The following is a 21,491-nucleotide window of genomic DNA, read 5'->3' as shown; positions in this document are numbered from 1 at the left end:
CTTTCCTCCAGGCCTCTATTGAAAGAATGCTAGGGTTACTGTTGATCTTGCAGCAAAGGCTGCCGAAACTGTACTCAGAGCCCCTGGAGAGGAAGGCACGGTGGTACCGTGGTTGGCGCTGCTGCCTCATAGCGCCAGGGACCTGGGTTCGTTTCCAGCCTAGGGTCACTGTCTGTGTGGAGTCTGCACGTTCTCTCTGTGTCTGCGTGGGTGCTCCAGTTTCCTCCCACCGTCCAAAGATGTGTAGGTTAGGGGGATTGGCCATGTTAAATGCGCATGGTTACAGGGATAGAGCAGAGAGGAGGACCTGGTGGAATGCTCTGCAGGAGAGTTCGTGCAGACTCGATGGGTCGGATGGCCTCTTTCTGCACTGTAGGGATTCTATGGCCTTATAGAGAGTGAGAAATTAGTGGAATGGAGCTGATTGGATCTTGGTGGAGGTAACATCCTGGAGCTGATTGGGTTTTTCTGGGGGTAGCATCCTACGTTTTCGTGGGCTTTGTGTTCTCTCGGGTCTATGTCGATATGAGCTTATGTAACCAGTCGTGGCAAATCTTTCCAACCAATTCTTTGAATCACCAGCAAATTAACTCCTCTTCCCTATGTCCAAGGGATGTAGTCTTGAACAGATTTGGTAGTAACCTTTTAGCCATCCATCTCCAGATCTGGCTTGACCACTTAAGGCACTATTGGTCCTACCCTCAGCTACTAAAACTGCTCATTGTGCCATGATATTCTGGAATGCAAAGATAACCCCAGACTCTCTTTTCTGCAAACCATCTTCTTGAACTTCTCTGCCTATCCCATTCACCTGCACTTCCAACAATAAGTGTGAGGAGCTCATGGACTTTTTTTTGTCACTAAGATCAAGACCATGCGATTGGATGACTTTGCGCGTAGTACTACCTTCCATTGGCCCACCAGGCCAAACTTCCTCCAAAGCTTCCCCCCGGAATTCTAGTTTCTCTCCTATCTCCCCATTCTAAGCTTATCTTGTCCTTTAGACTCACCTCCTGCTCCCTTAACTCTATTTTACTGAACTGCTGACCACCCAACATCTCCTCCTACCCTCCATGCTAAGCCAATATTGTACACCACTCTCTCTCTTCAGATGTTGTCCCTCTCTCTTTTAAATGTGCCGTCACCAACCCCTTTACAAAAAAAACATCAACCCTTGACTCCACTGTCCCTGCAAAGGCCATCTCATCTCCAACCTTCTTTACCTTTCTAAAGTCATTCCACCTCCCAAATCTGTGCCCAATCTTTCTCGAACTCCAGGTTTGAATCTTCCCAATCTGGTTCCCACCCCTGCCACCAAATTCAAACAGTTTCTAATCAGTCGCAAGTACATCCCACCTTTGTGTCAAAGGTAAACTTTCCCTCCTTGTCCTTATTGACTTGCCTGCAGCCTTTGACATGCTTGATCACACTAACCTCCTCAAACACCTATGCAGTTATCTGGCTGGATGGGACTTCCTGCACCCCCCCCCCCTCCCCCCCCCCCCCCCCCCCCCACCCTCCCACCACCACCCCCCTGTCGTCTATATTCTATCTACATGTTGACCCTATGTGACTTCATCCAGAAATAATGCATTAGTTTTCACATGAATGTTGACAACACTCAGCCCTACCTCACCACCACCTCTCTCAACTGTCTGTGTCTCCCCCAAGCCAAATTGTGTCTAAGGTATCATGCTGCTTTTCCGACATCCAGTACTGGATGAGCAGCAATTTCCTCCAGTTGAATGTTGGGAAGGCTGAAGTCATTGTTCACGGTCCCTGCTCCAAATTCCATCCCTTAGCTACCAACTCCAACCCTCTCCCAGGTTAGACCAGTCTGTTTGCAACCTCAGTATCACATCTGACCAAATCTGACCAAATTTAGATTTTGTTTCTTGGATTTGGAGCAAAGTGTAGCTTCCTGAGGAATAAATCGACCTGGTTTGAGAAAACAGAAACAGAAATTTCTCAAAATATTCAGTAAGTTATACAGCATCCATAGAGAGAAGAAGCAAGTTAATATTTGAAGTATAATTTTGAGGGAAGGTTTTGTGTTAAAGCCCAGCTCTATTAGTTGTGAGTCAGTATGCTTTCAATTTTTTCTCTGAGGTATGAATGGTGGTAGACGTTGAGCTCAGTGACTGTGACTGTGGCTTAATCACCAATTTCAAGAGGAAATCAGAACTGTGGTCCTGAAAGATGTGCTGAGCTCATGACCGTGCTAAATTCATGGGTATAACTGCTGCTTGCAGAACATCTTGTTCAGTTAAGAAGTTGCCATGAAAACATTGTGTTGGGAACATAGGAGCAGGAACAGGTCCCTCAGTCCACGAGCTTGCTGTGTTGGTAAATACCCCTCTTCCCACCAGAACATTTGTTGTTGTAGCACTCGGAGTGTTGTTTCTCTCTGCTCTGGCCATGAATCTCATTTATACCGTGTTTTGGCTTGAGGCCTGATGGCTCGAGCGACCTCGTTTATTGGTGATGTGTTGGGCTCAAGTCACTGTTCTCTTCAATAAAAATTTGAAAATTAATCTGAATCAAAAATAGATTGTATCAGCAATCTGACTTTGTGAGGACAGCTATACCCTTTATGAAATCATTTAATGCTCCCACAATACAGTTTGCTGATCCACATCTTCTGTGGTCAGAACCTCATTCAGAGGCACTTTCAAGAGTTTTCTTTTAATAATTCGGACTTTGAAAGTCTTTTTTTAAAGAATATAATTCTTGGGACATGAGCATTGTTGTCGAGGTCATTATTTTTCATCCATCCCTAGAGGCCTTTGTGAAAGTGTTAGTGTCACCTCCTTGATCTAATGCATCAGTTTGTAGTGGTTTGCTCGGCCCCCTCAGAGGTCAGTCTAAGAACTGAGCACGTTGTTGTGAAACTGGAACCACACACAGGCCGAACCGAGTGAGGACGGCAGGTTTCCTCTCCTAAAGGAGATTCGTGAACCACTTGGCTTTTTAAGGCAATTTGAAAGCTTCACAGTCACTTTTACCAGGGACCAGATTTTAGTAAAATTACTAAATTCACATTCGTGACCTGTCATTTTGATTTGATTTATCATTGTCACAAGTATCAGTATACAGTGAAAAGTATTGTTTCTTGCACGCTATACAGGCAAAGCACACCATTCATAAAGAAGGAAAGGCGAGAGTGCAGAATGTAGTGTTACAGTCATAACTAGGGTGTAGAGAAAGATCAACTTAGTGCAAGGTAGGCCCATTCAAAAGTCTGATAGCAGCAGAGAAATAGCTGTTCTTGAGTCGGTTGGTAAGTTACTTCAGATTTTTGAATCTTTTTTCCTGATGGAAGAAGGTGGAAGAGAGTATGTCTGGGGTCTGTGGGTTCCTTAATTATGCTAGCTGCTTTTCCGAGGCAGTGGGAAGTGGAGACAGAGGTAATGGATTGAAGGTTGGTTTGCGTGATGGACTAGACTTCCCCTTTGTAGTTTCTTGGGCAGAGCAGGAGCCATACCAAGCTGTGATACAACCAGAAAGAATGCTTTGTATGGTGCATCTGTAAAAGTTGGTGAGAGTCGTAGCTGACATGCCAAATTTCCTTAGTCTTCGAGAAAGTAGAGGCATTGGTAGGCTTTCTTAACTATAATGTCGGCATGAGGGGACCAGGACAGGTTTTTGGTGGTCTGGACACCTAAAAACTTGAAGCTCTCGACCATTTCTACTTTGTCCCAATTGATGTAGTCAGGGGCAAGTTCTCCACTACGCTTCCTGAAGTTGATGACTAATTCCTTCATTTTGTTGACATTGAAGGAAAGATTATTGTCATTGCGCCAGTTCACCAGATTCTCTATCTCTTTCCTGTACTCTGTCTCGTCATTGTTTGAGATCCGACCCACTACGGTGGTGTCATCAGCAAACTTGAAAATCGAGTTGGAGGGGAATTTGGCCACACAGCCATAGGTGTATAAGGAGTATAGTAGAGGCACTTTCTTATTCTCTCAGTTACCAGTCAGGTAGCATAACCATTGCTCGGTACCCTCAGTTGGGTCCCATACTGTACAATCGCTTTTCCCAGACAAAACATCCACACTTGTCATTAAAACAAAGGCCTCTGTTCTTACCACGCTGCATGCCAGCAATAAAATGGCCAGCCAAGTTGCTACACTTCAGAATTTAACAAGACCACTAAGAGCCCAATTCTGAATTAAAAGAGCAAAATGAAAATGGGTTTCAAACTTCTTAGGGTCGTTTTAATCAATCTGAGCAGCAAGTACTGTCTCAAACGGCATGACATTCTGTTGCAATCTGCTTAGTTACAGTGCTTAATTGGCATGGGAAAGTGAGGGTCAGAGTGGGGGGGAAGGGCTGAACCCCCTCCATTGGGTTCTTTAGCTAGACCAGGATCTTCCATCCAGTGAGGTGTGACTAGAAGGTGAGGAAGAGCAGAAGGGTTGGGGAAAGAGGACTGATGGGGAGATTGGCAATGTCCCCTCCTTGTTCACTGTGTGCAGCCTTTCCATTTCGACATGCTATCTGTAAATTTGTTTTTGCGGCCTTGCATGTGCAATACCTTAGAAGAGACATCCTGTGAGTAGCCTGCAATGATACCTTTCAGGTTGCTGCGTACAGCTACAGAGAACATTGGGTATGAGGCCTGAGAATGGTTTGAAAATGGAGGATGAGGGTTTTGAAGTCTGTGTAGGCCCAGGACAGCCAGTGGAGTATGTAGAGAGTAGCCTGATAGATGGGATTTTGGGTGATTAAAGCCTGTGGAGAGTTGGGGCAGGGAAGCTGGAACATTAAAGCGGATGGTCAAACCATTGGGTTTCCCAACTAGTGTTGACAACCTCATAAATCAAACTCCATTTAAATGACAGGTGTGGATGTATTCCTGTTGGTAGTGTATGGCTCGGCTGTTTGAATGACAAGGTGTGCTATTTTTGGATTGGTCCTGCTGTTTCTATATTCTACCCTAGAAAATAAACATGCACATCAGGATGAAGTATTGTCAAAGCTGGAACAAAACCTGAACCTGAAATAAGGAAGAAATATCACAGCATCTGCTCTGACTGTCAGAATGGAAGTGCTTTCAGTAATTTTCACTGTGTGTACGTGCGTGTACGTGAGAGTGTGTGCGTGTACGTGAGTGTGTGTGTGTATGTGTGCGTGTACGTGAGTGTACGTGAGAGTGTGTGTGTGTGTGTATGTACGTGAGTGTGTATATGTGTGCGCCTTTGCGGGTCTTTATATCAGCCTGAATCCACCAGCCTTGTTCTGCTCTCACATCACTTTCCCCATATCTACCTCATTCACTATCTTGCTTTCATTCTGTCTCTACCTCTCTCATACCATGTCTCCCCTTTTCTGCCTGCGTTTGACTCTCTCATCCTGTTAATCAGTCTGCTTGTCTTTTCATCCCCTACTTTCATTCTCTCATTCTCCTTCCCTTTCACTCTCATTTATCTTTGCCAAACTCTCACTTTTAAACTTACTCTGCATGTATCCATTTGTGCTCAGTATATCTTTGTAACTGTGACACTCTGCCTCTATCTCTCTCATATGCCCTCTCTCTTTCTCTCTCTCCCTCTGGTATACATGGTAGGCAGACCTCTAAAACCATGCTGAGATGAAAAAAATTAAATTCAAAATATTTATTAGAGACTTCACTGTATAAAAAGGACTTTCCTTCATGAAAGCCTATACAATACATATCTACCCCCTTAAGTATTTAATCACATATAAAGCAAACATTTGTATTCTTAACCCCACACCAAAGATAGTTAATCCTTTAATAACTTCTTGGAGCTGTCAATCAAACTGAATTTACAGCTCCCCCACTGCGATAAAGATAGGTTGTGGAAGCAGTCAAGTTATAATCATGCTATCATGATATCACTTCGGTTATGTTAACAAACAGTATTTGAAACTGAAAGCGCAAACTTTTTTCAGTTCAGACATGGAGAGTTTGACAGTCCTTACCTTCCTTTTACAAGCATTTAAATCTCCTCTAAAGATTCATAACTCATACATTGTGAAGTAAGGCTCTCACTCTCGTGAAATTGGGGGTTGTTTGGGGATAGCCCTGCTGTGCTCGTGTTTCCCCCATGTTTGAGTCATGTCCTATCCTCATTCCCCTCATGGTAAAAATAAGACTTGTTGGAAACAGGGTTGATACTTTGGATCTGGGTGTGGGTTCCTGGTGCTATTTTGGATATGCCATGGAGTCTCCATGAAAATCGAGTTCTCTGTTCCTAACTCTGTCTCACTCTCACACCCTGCCTATTACTCTGTGCCTTCCACTCTCTCTCTCCTAGCCCTGAGATTTCCACAATATCTTCCCACAATGTCTGCTGGGCGTGAGGGGAACAGGCCAACAAAATAACCAGAAAAGGAAATCAAATCTTTCAGCCCTCTACTCATCTCAAGCTAAAGTGGAAAAGCCAGGAATACATGTGTGCCTGTCAATCACACGGATGAGGGGAAACACTTTCGTAATTGTGCTAATTTCTGAGTCACAAATGTCACCTGTCAGGAAGCTCTGAAAGCCCTCGTAGTGGCTGTGTGGTCTAATCCCCAGAGATTCCAGGATCCTTTCATTTTCCTTCCGAGTCACTGACTGCTCAAGTCCTCTGTGAGATTGTGGGAGGGTGGGCCGGGGGAACCTGTGTCCCATCTGTTCCTTGAGTGTCAGCCATCGCGATGTTGGGGCGTGGGGGGGGTGCACTGAGCACAGCTGCTTGGCGGAGTGTGCAGAACAGCTGACGGTGATCTGACGCTATGTGTCTGATTCCTCCACAGCTGGCTTGGCTGCTTCAGACCACCGCAAATGCTGTAATTGATCCTGAACTGCTCCTTCAGGCAATGCAGTATGATCATCTCCCTCATCCCCACCCTATAACAACCTCTCCAAAAAAGGAGTCCATTGTTTGAGTTGCAACAACATGGGATTGGGAGGGGATGTTTTTAATACATCGAGTTATGATCTGGAATGCACTGCCCGAAATAATGGGAGGAAGCAAATTCAATCGGAATGTTTTGAAGGGATTTTGGTTCTAATGTTGATTTGCTTTTTCCCTTAAGCAGAGAATTCACAAACCACTAACTCCAGTCGGACTGCTCAAAAGTTTCTTGTTCTCATATTTCCTCTGTTAGCTAAATGATCCGGATAAATTAATTTAATAGTACACAAAATAAAGATGAGCGCTACTTACACATTCAGTTTCTGTGGAAGCTATTTTATGGTGGAACCATTTGCAAGGCAAGTGAGTCCCTAATCCAGCTTTGCTGACATGACTATAGTGGTGAATCCAAATTGAACTGAGCCACTGGGGTCAGCCAGGTGGGTATGTGTTCCACATCTGGGAGTCGAGAGGAGATCAAAATGTCACATTTGACTGGCTTTGAAGGGCGGCTCATGTTTGAACTTGGTCAGCCCTGGACGAGACATTTAGCTGTTTTCCAGCCCAGGCCCCACTTCTGCTGCTGAACTGCATGGAGCACCAGCATCACCACAGTGTCCAGTTCGCTTGGGCAGAGGAGAGCGAAACATGGCAGGATGTGGGGTGTGGGGGTGGGGGGTGGGGGAGGGGGGTGGGGAGTGAGGGATAGAGGCAAGGAGAGAACCCAGTATGAGTGAGAGACAGGAAAGAAGAGATGGAGAGTGATGAGGTGGAGAGTGAGTAGGAGAGAGGAAAGAGGAGGAGACGGAGAGTGAGTGAGGCATAGGAAAGATGAGGAGACAAAGAGTGAGTGAGGGATAGAGACAAGGAGAGAACCCAGTGTGAGTGAGAGATAGGAAAGAGGAGGGAAGCGAGAGTAAGCAAAGGGCAGAAAGGAGGACAGGAATGAGTGTGAGAGTAGAATAGAAAGCAGGAGCACTGGGAATTCTGCTGGATCCCACCTGTTCTTCAGAGTGTGAATCTAGCGTCAGCAGGTCTGAGCTCATTTCCTACCACCACCTGGCCAGATGAATCTGCAGTTATGCAACAGGCTCTGTGGGCGGCGGCACGGTAGCACAGTGGTTAGCAATGCTGTCTCAATACTGACCGTGGGTGATTGTGCAATCTCCACGCAAACATTCTCCCTGTGTCTGTGTGGGTTTCCTCCAGGTGCTCCAGTTTTAACCCATAGTCCAAAGATGTGCAGGTTAGGTGGAAGGCCTTGCTAAATTGCCCCTTGATGTCCAAAGATGTGTAGGTTAGATGGATTAGCCATGGGGTTACAGGGATAGGGCAGGGGAGAGAGCCTGTGTAAGACACTCTGCCAGAGATTCAGTGCACACTCAATGGACCAAATGGCCTCTTCTGCACATTAGGGATTCTATTAAATTCTATTCTATAAAAACATAGGACACAAAATTCTCTCACTATGGCTGGGCCCCTCTCATCTTCCACCTCTCTTATACTCCTCTCACTCTCGTTTCCCTCACTCTCCTCTTGCATTCTCTCTTCCTTCCCTCTCCCTTCTCATTTCCCTCCCTCTACCCTCCCACTCTTTCTTCCTTCCATCTCATCCTCTTACCCTTGTTCGCCTTTCCTTCTCTCCCTCTTTTGCCCCACCCTCTCTCTCCCCCTTCTTCTCAGTCCAGCTTGTCTGATTGCCGTGTAATTGGACCTTTTCCTTCCCCTTGCCACCAGGCAGCTGCTTCTGCCCATTCCTGCTGGTATTGTGCACATTTGTCGATCCTGCTTGCTGGTTGTAACAGGAATCTGATAGTGGCTTGTTTGGGATAGTATTAACCCCCTCAGTACTGGACCAGTGCAGCACACTCACTGCCTCATTGGAATACACTGTTTCTGTTAGTTGGAAATGAATCTGTCATGGCTGCTGATTATGCAATGCATGCCCCAATCTGTACGCCCACTATTCCTATGTCCAACTCTTGCTTTGCACCCAGTCTCTGTTGTGTGCTTAAGGCTACAATAATTTGACAAAGCCCCATTCCCGCAGCAGAATAATACTTTGCACACTAAATGGCTTACAACCACTGGGCTTGTAAAACATCTCCAGTGTTGGAGTGATGATTGAACCTCCAACCTTCTGACTCCTGACTCCAGAGGCAGAAACTCCACCAGATCTAGCCAGGTTGTCAACAATCCCTGACACTTTAAGCGAATGGGCCTAATCCTCGTTCATCCCTACATTGCCTCTAGACTTGACTATTCCAGCACACTCTTGGCTGGTTTCCCATACCCTACCCTCTATAAACTTAAGATCTGTGACTTAACTTGCAGCAAGTCCCGTTCTCCTACTACCCCCCTGTTCGCTGACCTACATTGGCTCCTGATCATGCAACATCTTGGCTTTAAAATTTTCATCCTTGTTTACAAATCTTTCTGTGATCTCGCCCCTCCCTATCACTGTAATCCCTTCCAGCCCAACAACCCTCCAAGACCTGCACTCCTCTAATTCTGGCCTCCTGTACATCCCCAGTTTTAATCACGCCACAACTGCTGACCTTGCCTTCAGTTGCCCAGGCCCCAAGCTCTGGAATAACCTCCCTGCACCCTCTCCACCTCTCTACTCCACTTCCTTCCTTTAAGACCTGTCCTAAAACCTAGCTCTTTGACCAAGGTTATGGTCAAGAGACCTAATATTACTTTGTGGCTCAGGGTCCTGCTTTGTTTTGTAAGTGCTTTGAGCGTTTTATTCCATTAAAGGCACTTTATAAATATGAGTGTGAGGGAATAAACTTATGGTGAGTGTAAAAGGGTTTTCAGTGCTGTAATTGCTGAGTCAGAGAGTAGGTCACAGCTCTGTTGCAAAATGAGCCTGATTGCCAAAAGTGAAGGATGTTTCATATGATTAGAGCATTGGAATTTTAATATGGAGTTTTTCCCAGAACTGGAGTCAAAATGGGTGTGAGCACAGGCATAACTGATCAATGGGACTTGGTGTGAGTTTGGAATCAGCCAACATTTATTGTCCATCCTTAATTACCCTTGAACTTAGTAGCATTTAAGAGTCAACCACATTGCTGTGGGTTTGGAGCCACATGTAGGGCAGAACAGGTAAGGATGGCAGATTTCCTTCCCTAAAGTACATTAGCAAACCTGATGGGTTTTTATGACAATCAATAATGGTTTCATGGTCATCATTAGACTTTTATTCAATTAAATTTTACCATCGGCTATGGTGGAATTCAAACCCAGGTTCCCAGAGCATTACACTGGGTCTTTGCATTACTAGTCCAGTGACAATGCCACTATGTCACCTTCTTCCCATAACAACCAAAGGAGGTCTTCTCCAGCCACAATGCAGGGGAAAGGATACACGTGAAAGCACTGACCCTTCAGAAAAAAACACAGAGCATTCCGAGTGTCCTCAAGATGAGAGCTCCACATCCATGCAAATTGAATTTAAACCCTGTGCAGCAGCGTTTAATGAGATGCCATTATCTTTTACAACTGGAGTCTTGTGTTCCTTGATTGAATGAGCGTTAAAATTACTCAAATCTTTAAAGGGAACTCAGTAAAATGGTTCGACATGCAAGATATTAAATTGTCATTTCTTCCAACTTGATGCTGTTAAGGCCGGGGTGAGGTGTTGTCCTCTGTAAACGAACGCAGTGATAATTCCAACTGATTTTCTGCAGCAACCGATTGAATGGTGCTGAATTCCAAGAAAACTCTTTGCTCTAATCTTTTGTGACACGGCCCCAGCATTGGTTGCTTTCATCCTCTATCTATGGAGCACATCATGGAGTGACCATCTTTCAGTTGTTGCTCTCGTCCAAGTGGGGAGCTCGCTTCAGTTTCTGAGGCAGAGTCTAGCAACACTTCCTGGAAAGGAAAGGGATCAGTCGGTCGACAATGAAGAGAATCAAAGGGTACAGGGAGTGAATTTAAAAGCAGAGTTATCTCAGGTTCATGGAGAAGAATTAGTAGAGCAGGTTTAATGGGCTGAGTTGTCTTTTTCTTGTTTAAGACAATTCTGTAGTTCTCCAAGGACTTTAAAGCTAAACCTTTCACTGTCCCCACTTAACAGGCATGCACTCACATGTGTGCATGCACATATGCACATGCACACATGCGCATGCAGATATACATGCGCACACACAGGTGTGCACAGACACACAATCACAGGCACGCACACACCCATGCACACACAGACATGCATGTGCACAGGCGCACACATACAGACAAGGCACATAGATATATAGACACACCACACACTCATGCATGCAGGCACACACACACACACACACACACACAAGCACTGGAATTAGCTAACTCACAGCAGACCAAGGGATTCACAATAGGGATTGAATTACTCAAAACCCTAGGTGCTCCATTGCCCATCTGAGCCAATAGCATTGTCACCCCTTTAGAAATGTAAGTGAATGATTGGCACATTATGACCATGTAAACAGAAATATGAATATTTGGTCATTATTACGCAAGCATACAGCTAAACCCAGTGAACAATGGAGGAAGATACATTGGCTTTCGACTGGATTTCAAATATGTCTTTCAAGAGGCAGAATTTCAGGGATCTTTGGGCTATAGTGTTGCTCAGTGCCCCATCCTCTGGATGATTGCGATGAACTGGCCATTGCTGTCATTTCTTCTACCCATTCCTCTTGCAGGGCATTGGAATTGTGTCCCTCAGTCTTCCCTCCCTGCTACAATGCAAGGGCTTTTAAAATCTAAGCTCAGTGCTTGCTCATCACTATTTTCAGTTTGGCCTCATTTTCTCTCCTGCTCCAACTACTTGGTTTGTGACTCTTAGTCCTTCAACCAGAGTTCTTAGCCAAGGACCACAGTCATTCTCACTGAAGAACACTGGCATTCTATACCGCAATGTATTAATTACAAAATCTTTTTACTCATCTATAACTCCATCCCTGACCTCACTCTTTCATATCACTTTGACCTCTTCCACTCATCTGGAGTCCTTTGTTCCTCTTTCTCTGTCGTCTCCTTTGCCTCAATCTCTACCCCTGTTCCAACACAGGAGGGGGCATTTTCATCTGTATCAGCTCTACTCTCTGGAACACTCCCCAAATCCCTCCAATTTACTTCAACCCTGTCAGCCTTTGAAACAATCTGTTCAACATCTCTCTGGTCACCTTTCAAAAGAGAATTGGGTACCCGCTTATCATGGACAGGGGCAAAAGAATGCAGGTCCACAGGACAAGCCAGGCAATGGGGTTGGTTGGCTAGTTCCACTAGAGAGCTGGCAGAGGACCAGTGGGCTGAATGGTCTTCCTGCAATAGTGTATGATTGAGATTCTCTCCCATTTTCAAAAGCAACAGTTTGCATTTATGTAGAATCTTAAATGTCCCCAGATGCTTTGCAGGAGCAGTAATCAAACCTAATTTGAGACTGGACCGCATCAGGAGGTGAAAGGACAGATGGCGAAAGGCTTGTGAAAAAAATGATGTATCTTAAACAGGGCGGTAATCTCAAGTGTCCATTATTACTGCTCAGCAAAGTGCCTTTCTTTCCCAATAAAGGAACTACATTGCGAATGCCTTGTTGTGGTTGTGGCTAGTTGCAGCTGGTTTGCTAAAACTGTAAAGATGTTGTCACCCAGTGTGAGCTAGCTTCAGTACAATCCCAGCACAATATTGCTCTCTGTGTCTCCCCTTTGATCCAGCAGGTGTTTGGCCACAATATAGACTTTATCTCTTGGCTATTTGTAATGATTCATTCTGTCTGCTCTCTCCAGCATCTGGAGGACACTGATCTGGCCTCGAGAGGATACAATCTTGGTTGACATGTGTTTCAGGAATGGGCACACAGCCGCTGAACACAACAGTTTGGGGCAAAGCTTCTTTGAAGGCTTTTATTTTCGGATTGATGCGTCAGGTCTTGGTGGGAACCTACCAAAATATATGGAATAGTTGGGACTCTGGTTTTTCTTCCGATGAGATCATGGCAATTGTTGACTCACTACGTTATTGTAAAGCCTGCTAAATAATTCTCCCCTTTGCATGTGTGTTTATGACCTTTGAACCTAATCAGTGCAAGCACTGCATTTGAGTGGTAAGTCTTTGTGTCTGGCCCCCAGACAATGAGGCCTGGGTTTTATTTCTCTATGGGTCAGTTTTAGGGTGGGTGGATATCAGTGTGTGAGTTAAAGCCTGGATTGTTTCAACTCCCAGGCTGCTTTTGAACCAGTAAGTGGCAGCATTGGATGAAGGGCTGAGATCTCCCTACAGTTGAGGGAGGTGGGTTTGATGGATATGGGCAGGATTGTATCAGGGTGAGGCTGAGCTTTGCTATGTTGTAACTTGAGGAACAGTCTTGACCTTTCTGGCCCTCCAAGGAAAGTTCTTTCCAAAAAAAAAGGACTCAGATTTCGCCTTTTTGGGCCTGTTCTTGGCTTCATCCTCTTCACTACTGGGTTGGGTCAGGCTGAAAACTCACTAAGCTGCTCAATTAAAATTGCACCTTTGGGTCACAATGCCATCGCCATTTGTTTAAAAAAGGGGCCTCCCCACTTTGGGAGGGAAGCCTTGTCACATGCTCAGGAGGACAGCTGCAAATTCAAACCAGTCCGACCCCCCCAGGCAGCCCAGTAACTTGGGGGGGTTTGAATTGCCAGTCTTGCCCTGTTATTGTCAGGATTGTAGGGTTAAAATTAGCCCCTGAATTTCAGCAGACTGTTCTTCTCTGGAGGCCATCGCAGAACTATGTGCTATCCTCACCCAGAGCTGCACCCTAGCCTGGTAGGGGTGACTCATTGGTCAATGATTAGGGGAAAGTAAACCACTGAGAGCATGTAGTAACCATGGCATTGGCTTATCACAGATAAGCAATCAGGCTCGGGAATTCCCAATCTCACAGGAGTGCCACACAATGAGACACTGGCCATGATCTTGTAGCCCCATTAGCCATGGACACAAATCCCATAATGGCCGCTAAAGTCTCGCAAGCGGCCAAAACCAGGACGTGTGCTGGCGAGATCTCAATCAGTGATCATCTCAGAAAGGGCATGATCCTGATTTCCATAGATTTTAATACATTATCATATAATTACTGGACTTGCCACTCTGAATTCGGCCACAATGTATCCTTCCCCCTCCCCCCCCGCCCCCCCCCCCCCCCCCCCCACCCCCATTTCCGAAAATGAAAGCCAGTTGTGATGATCACGCACAGCCAGGTATAGCCCCCGGCTGGTGGAGGACAAGGCCAGTATCTGCTGGCTAGAGTGGCACTGCCAAGGGTGGGCCCTCTGGGGAGCCTTATTTGGGGGGTGGTTCCCCTTATGTGTGTGTGTTGGTGGTTGGGGGAGATGGTTGGCAGGTACCTGTGAACGAAGGTTGGGCCGGAGACTGAGAAGGGTGGCTGCTCCAATGCTTGTCCTGTTGGGAGCATTTGGAGGGGGAGGAATGCCTGTGAGGAAAGGGATGAGGAGACAGAGTGCCTCATTATCAGGTGGCGTGTGGTCACCCCAATAGTTATAGGATGGGAGGGGTGGGGAGTGCCCCGGTGGTGGCAGGGGTGGTTTGACTTCTGCGTATTGGGATTGGGGAGCGTTCCCCTTGTTGACGGGAAGGGGGGTCACAATCTCCGTGGGAGGGTCCCGATCTGCTGATGTCCATGCAATGGGGAGAGTGCCCTTTTTATAGGTCGCCCTGATCTGAGAATGCTGGTGTTGCCGGCAAGTTTAGGCCCCGCCCCTCCAGCTGGCTGTGTGATCCTTGCCAGCGCTCTGAAATTGCAGAGTGCTGTTAAATCAGGCAAGAATGGAAACTCGCTGGTTTCACCAGTGAGTCTCACACAGCTTTTCCCCTTTGATCCAGCATGCTGTGCAATTTTGGAAATTCAGTAGAAATCCCACTGAGTTTGCAGGCTAATTGTTTGTGGATTTCTATCCTGGTACTTCCGCAGGTCAAGATTAAATGGCTTAACGCAAAACCTTTAGGTCAATAGAGATGGAAGGTAAGGCGTGCTGACATTCTGGGAAATAATGGATAAAGATGTTTCTTGGTTTCTTGGAAGAGGAGAAACATTGTGTGAGGGTACAGGAGCTCAGATAGAAGAAGAAAGGTGTGATCATGACAGATGCCCAGAGATGGAGTTGGGCGAGGCATCACTCAGAATCTTCCTTCTACCTTGCCTAGATGGAGGAGGTGTTGGATATTCTAGCCAGATAGGGATGAGGGTGATGGTGCTGGGGAATGTGTGCACTTGGGCTTTAATGTGTCTCCGATATCCTGGGTACTAAGAGTAACCACCTGGTTTTTCTCACCTGCAGGCTATTTCCAAGAACTACTGGACCAATCGGAAAAGAATCTTATCAGGAAGCTTTCACACATGCACGGACTCCTTTGCTTTGAGAATAGCAAAATCTTTAAGGACCTGTTCAGTGAGCTCCGCCATTACTACAAGGGCGCCAACATCAACCTGGAGGAAGTGTTGAATGAGTTCTGGTCGAGGCTGATGGAGTGCCAATTCAGGCATCAGAACCCACACTATCAGATCAGTGATGAGTACCTGGAGTGTATGGTTAAGCACGCAGAGCAGCTGAGGCCTTATGGGGAGGTGCCTCGCTTCTTCAAGCTAAGGCTAACGCGGGTGTTCATTGCCGCTCGTTCCTTCGTGCGGAGTCTCAGCCTTGGCACAGATGTGGTGAAGAAAGTCTCTCAGGTAGGTGCACAGGTCTTTCCTTAACCTAACCTCAGCTATTTTTGATATGGTGGGTTGAGGGTTGGACATTGGCCTGGACCAGGGAGCACTGCATGGCTCTTCTTTGAACTTGTGCCGCAGGAGCTTTGAGAGGGGACCTCTGGCAGGGCAGCACTCCCTCTGTATTGCGCTGGAGCAGCACCCTAGATTCTTGTTCTGAAGTGTCAGGAGGGGGACTTGAACCCACGATTTACTGATTCAGAGACTAGCATTCGATCCACTGCATTGGGAGGGGCCGGGGGGGGAAGAAAACCTATCATGTGAATGATGCTCAGTGTTAACGCTGGTTGTTAATCCAAAGAGATCCCTGAGACTCAAGGCTGCAGCATAACTGCTGTCATTTGACAGAGTGTTGCTCGCTGGGAATGCCTTAGCTTCATCGCATGTTTGGTTTGGAAGTGCAGTTTTCATCACAGAAGACGGGTGTGTTGAATTGCAGGGCAGAAGGGCCATCTTTGTGTTGACCAAAGTGGATCTAGCTGAGGAACATACAGCTTATCTTGCTAATGGAAGGATGGTGGAGGGAGACCAGCGATCGAGGTATGTTGGGGGTGTGCTCTGCCGAGGGGGGCCTGCCTCTCAGGGGGTCTGATCCCAGGGGAGGGGGGGGGGTCTGCCGGGGTGGTTAGCGGGGGGGTCCGCGAAGGATGGTCGAGGAGGATGGTGACTTCACAAGGGCAGAGAGGGCTTCGGAGTTTCCCCTGCAGAATAGAAATCTGCTTCCGACTTTTATTCTGCAGGTCGCTAAAGGCGCGGATTCGGAACGGGCCAGAAGACGGTAAAGTGGGATTTGCCGGTGGAATTGGGTGCGCGGTTCATTAAGTCGATTTAAATGCATGCTAATACATTTAAATCGTCGGGCCGCCTGATTTGGGTGCGGGCCGGACCCACGCCCGAATCGGGTGTCGGTAAAGCCGCGATCTGCTCGGAATCGGGTGTAGAACACGGTATAGGCCCGACGCCCAACTTTACTGCGGTTTCGCCCCCAAAAACGGGCGCGAAGCTTTGGTAAAATCGGGCCCAGTGAGTGACCTTGTGTTGTGTTTGTTCCCTGTTAATGTTTTGCTACTTTGCACGGCACATTGGGAAACCAAACTGCTCATCAGTGTCACTACACAGTCCCCTAGAAATTACCTTCCAGTGATCCAGAATCACCGCATTTAACAGCAGCACTGATTGAATAAAGCTCAGATAAGGGGTTAATAGAATACTTGCTGTCGGCATTTCTGCTGACTAGCACTTTGTACAGATGAACAGTGCAGTGCTGTACTCTCGCAATGCAGTACTGTGGTTAACTGCTGCCCCTCATGACATTGTGGGATTGTCACTGTCGGAGCTATTGATCATCGTGTTGTTAAACATTCGGGGGCCTGTTAACCTGATCGAATGGATTCTACTCTTTCATTACATGTTTGCTAAAGGCAAAGACTTTCTTAATGAAACCTGAGGATGATAATAAAGTGTTTTTCCTTCTCTTTGCACTGTTTGTTCCTGGAGAGCTGGTGACTAAAATTCAAGTTGCATTTTCGATCAATCGACCTGCAAATAAATCAGCATTTCAAATAATCTGCTGAGAAATAAAGAGGCAACAATGGTCACTTTGTATCCTTTTATCCAAAGCACTCGGGTTCCTGTTGAGAGGTGTAGATTTGAAAATTAGAGAAGTTAAACTTGTATGGACCCTTAGATAGATCACACTTGAATTGGTGCGAACAGTTCTGGTCTCCATGTTACTAAAGGATATAGAGATACTGGAGATTACCAGAACTGAGAGGCTATGACTATCAGGAAGGATTGAACAGGCTGGGGCTTTGTACCTCGAGAGAAGAGAAGAATAAGGGCTGGCCTTCTACAGGTCTTTAAAATTATGAAATGCTAGATAAAATGGGCATAAAGTAGATATTTTAACAACGACTAGAGATAGGGCCACACTAAGAGTAAGAATAATTAACTGGGGGTGAAGCCAACTTCAATGGGGTAAGAATAGATCTGGGCCAGATAAATTAGGCTCAAAGGTTGGCAGGAAAAAACAGTAACTGAACACAAGGATACTTTTAAAGAGGAGAAAGTTCAGGCACTGTCAATGTATTTTCCCTCAAATGAAAGATAGGGTGAAAAATATCCAGAGCTCCCTGGGTAAAGAAAAGTGATAGAGATCAAGGCGAAGAAGAAAAAGGTGTGCTTATGACAGGTGTCAGGTGGAAAACCAACCAAGAACCAGGCTGAAAATAGAAGATTCAGAAGGAAGGTGAAAAAGGGGAGACGGTGGCATAGTGGTATTATCACGAGACAACTAATCCGGAAGACCCAGGATAATAAACTGGGGGCCCGGGTTTGAATCCCACCACGGCAGATACAATTTGAATACAATAAAACCTGGACTTAGAAGTCTAATGATGACCATGAAACCATTGCTGATTGTCATAAAAACCCATCTGGTTCACTTAATGTCCTTTAGGGAAGGAAATCTGCCATCCTTACCTGGTCTGGCCTCCGTTTGACTCCAGACCCAATGTGGTTGACTCTTAACTGCCCTCAGGGCTGGGCATTAAATGCTGCCCAGCCACATCATGTGAACAAATAAAGAAAAAAAAAGACAAGCTAAAAGAGAGTATATGAAAAGTGACTGGCAGTGGACATGAAAGCGAATCCAAAATCTTCTACAAGTATATAAATAGTAAAACAGTGATAAAAAGAGGAGTGGGGCCAATTAGGGACCAAACAGGGGGTTTCTGCATGAAGGCCGGGGGAATGGCTGATGTATTAAATGAATACTTTGCATGTATTTTTACCAAGGATGTCAATGCTACCCAGGACATGGTGAAGGAGGAGGAAATTCAGAAACTAGAAGGGTTTCAAATTGAAACAACAGAGATATTGGATAGGGTGTCTGTACTTAAGAGTTGGTAAGACACCGGGAAGGGATGAAATGGATCCAAAGATACTGAGGGAAGTGAGAATGGAGATTGCGGAGGCACTGGTCATAATTTTCTAGTCTCCCTAAGATTCAAGAGTGATGCCAGAGGACTGGAGAATTACAAATGTTACAACATTGTTGAACAAAGAGTGCAAAGATAAGCCCAGCAACTGCTCGTCGATCAGTTTACAGAATAACAATATCTCAGAATTGTTATGGCGCAGAAGGAGGCCATTTGGCCCATCATGTCTGCACTGGCTCTCCAAATGAGCATCGTAACATTGTGCCATTCTCTTGCCTTTTCCCCGTATCCCTGCACATTGTTTCTGTTCAGATAATCATTGAATGGCCTCTTGAATGCCCTGATTGAACTTGCCTCTCCAGGTTGTACATTCCAAACCCGAACCACTCGCTATGTAAAAAAGTTTAGCTTCGTTGGGGGGAAGCTTCTAGAAACAAAATGAATAGTCACATGGAGGGATGTGGGTTAATTCAGGGAAGCCAGCATGGATTTGTTAAGGACAAATCAGATTTAACTAACTTGCCTGAGTTTTTTGAAGAGGTAACAGAGAGGGTCAATGAGGGTAATGCTGTTGACCTGATGTATATGGACTTCTGAAAAGCATTTGATACAGTGCCATACCACAGACTTGGGAGTAAAGTTATAGCTTATGGAATAAAATGGACAGTACCAACATGATACAAAATTAACTGAGTGACCGGAAATAGTAAGTAGTGGTCGATGGATGTTTTCCGGGCTGGAGGAAGATTTGTAGTGCAGTTCCCCAGGGTCGGTGTTGGGACCCTTATTTTTCCATATATATAGTTTAAGGACCTAGATCTTGGTGTACAAGACACAATTTCAAAATGTTTGGATGATATGAAACTTGGAAGCATTGTGAACTGTAAGAAACATAATTGTAAAACTTCAAAAGGACATCGACAAGTTGGTTAAATTGACAGACAATTGGTCAAACAAATTCAAAGCAGAGAAGTGTGAAGTGATTCATATTAGTGGAAAGAATACATAATAGACAATAAGACACATATAAAATAAAGGGTACAACTCTAAAGGGGGTGCAGGAGCAGAGGGTAGGACAGGTTAAGAGCATGGTTAATAAAGCCTAAACATCCAATGTTTCATTACTAAGGGCATCGAATATAAAAGCCAGGAGGTTATGTTCATTTTGTATAAAACACTGGTTTTGCCTCAACTGGAGTATTGTGTCCAGTTCTGGGCCCAACAGATGTGAAGACATTAGCAAGGGTAAGGAAAAGATTCTCAAGAAGGGTCTAGGGATAAGGAACTTCAGTTACGTGGACACATTGGAGAAGGTAGGACTGTCCTCCTTGGCAAAGAGAAGGAAAGTTGATAGAGGCGTTCAAAATGAGTTACTCACAAATGTATTTGGCAATTCAGGAGAAACTATTTTACCAAGGAAGGGGTGAGAATGTAAAATTTGCCACCACAAGGAGTAGTTGAGATGATTATTCCACAGATGCATCACAAGGGAACTAGATACACACAAGGAGGAAAGAACAGAAGCATATTCTAAGTTCTTCTAAGATATTGTGATAAGATTAGATAAAATAGAATGGGCAGAGGCTCCTGTGAAGTATAAACACCAGTATAGACCTGTTGGGTTGAATGGTCTGTTTCAGTGCTGCATATACAACGTATACACCATGGATCACTGTCTAGTTATCAGGAGCACAATCCCTGGCTAATATTTCTTCCCTAACCCCGAAACACTAACTCGTAAGCTCCTAATTGAGAGCACAAACAAAAAAACAAGCCTGAAGTTCTCCCTAGACTGGTGTACTCAGGGGGGCCTCTTTGCAGGTATTGTAGATTAACTGCACAAAATGATGGGGAAATATTCCACACTCCCAGAGAGTCGTGCTTGACGGTCTGTGAAGGTGGGGCGAACACACCACTCCCCGGGCTCTCTGAGGGAGGCCAGGGCTTGGTGGATTTAGCTTCGTGTTCATGCTTTTTTCCTTAAAGGATGCTGTTCACTTTCCCACTGCACCTGGGCGTAGAGTCTTTTTTTTAAAAAAAAATTGCTTTGGCTGGATTCTGGCTCGTAATTCCACAGATCATGAGAAAGAGATGAAGGATCTGCTTGCACCTGCGGAGTGTTAGCAGATCAGCTTTCAGAGGATAAATAGATGTAACCTGACTACAGAAAGTGGGGAATCTCACACCACCAGCTGCAGGGTCCGAATGGAGAGCCAAACAAGTCTCCACAGTCTCAGTCAGGAACGTGAGGCTTTTTTAATCCCAGTTTCCTCCCATCTCTCTCTATCTATTCAAGGCCATACTTCTGATGTACGGTATCCATGTCCCTTTTTAAACACTACGATTGATTATGTTTTTCTAATATTTCCAGAAAGGGAATACCAGAGCCTCATAACCCTTTGTGTGAAACTATTTTGCCTGAATTCACTTTCATCTGACTTCATTCCAATTCTAAAGGGAGGTCTTGTGCCGTGCAATGGGTATTGTCCCTGCCTCTGAACCAGAAGTTCTGGGTTCGAGTCTCACACCTGGCTTGATGGCCATGGAAGATGCAGTCATAACGTGGCCAAAGCAGGGTGATTATCAACCTGCAAATCCTCCTATGCCTATGGTAGGCAGTCAGAGCAGGAGAGTCTCCTGGTCAACCAGAACCTGCAAAAAGGCAACAGCATAACCATGGGCCAACACATGGAAGTCCATGGTTACCAATGCCTCTTAGGCAAGGCACCTCGAGAGAGCTCCAATTCTGAGATATTATAGAATTGTAAGGCATAGGGACAAGCCAGTTGGCCCACCATGCCACTGCTGGCTATTTGAAAGAATGATATTTTTTTTTACCATGGTTTTTCTGCATAAACCTGTCTTTTTTAAAAATTCTCCATTGAAAGGTATTAATGAATCTGCTTCCAGCATTGTTTTCAGGCAGTGAATTCCAAATCATTT

The 21,491-nt window shown here is 45.5% G+C and overlaps 1 protein-coding gene across 1 annotated transcript in view; it reads left to right on the top strand.

Annotated features, from left to right (window-relative positions):
• LOC144491434 (glypican-1-like) overlaps positions 1 to 21,491 on the top strand; it is a 220,672-nt gene that overhangs the window by 148,820 nt on the left and 50,361 nt on the right. The window contains exon 3 of the mRNA XM_078209249.1: positions 15,179 to 15,570. Within this exon, the coding sequence (XP_078065375.1) occupies positions 15,179 to 15,570 (392 nt within the window). The remainder of the gene's footprint in view (positions 1 to 15,178; positions 15,571 to 21,491) is intronic.

This window comes from Mustelus asterias, chromosome 3, assembly GCF_964213995.1.
Source record: "Mustelus asterias chromosome 3, sMusAst1.hap1.1, whole genome shotgun sequence".
Taxonomy (NCBI): domain Eukaryota; kingdom Metazoa; phylum Chordata; class Chondrichthyes; order Carcharhiniformes; family Triakidae; genus Mustelus; species Mustelus asterias.
The sequence above is the reverse complement of the archived record's forward strand: the minus strand, read 5'-3'. Positions and strand labels throughout refer to the sequence as shown.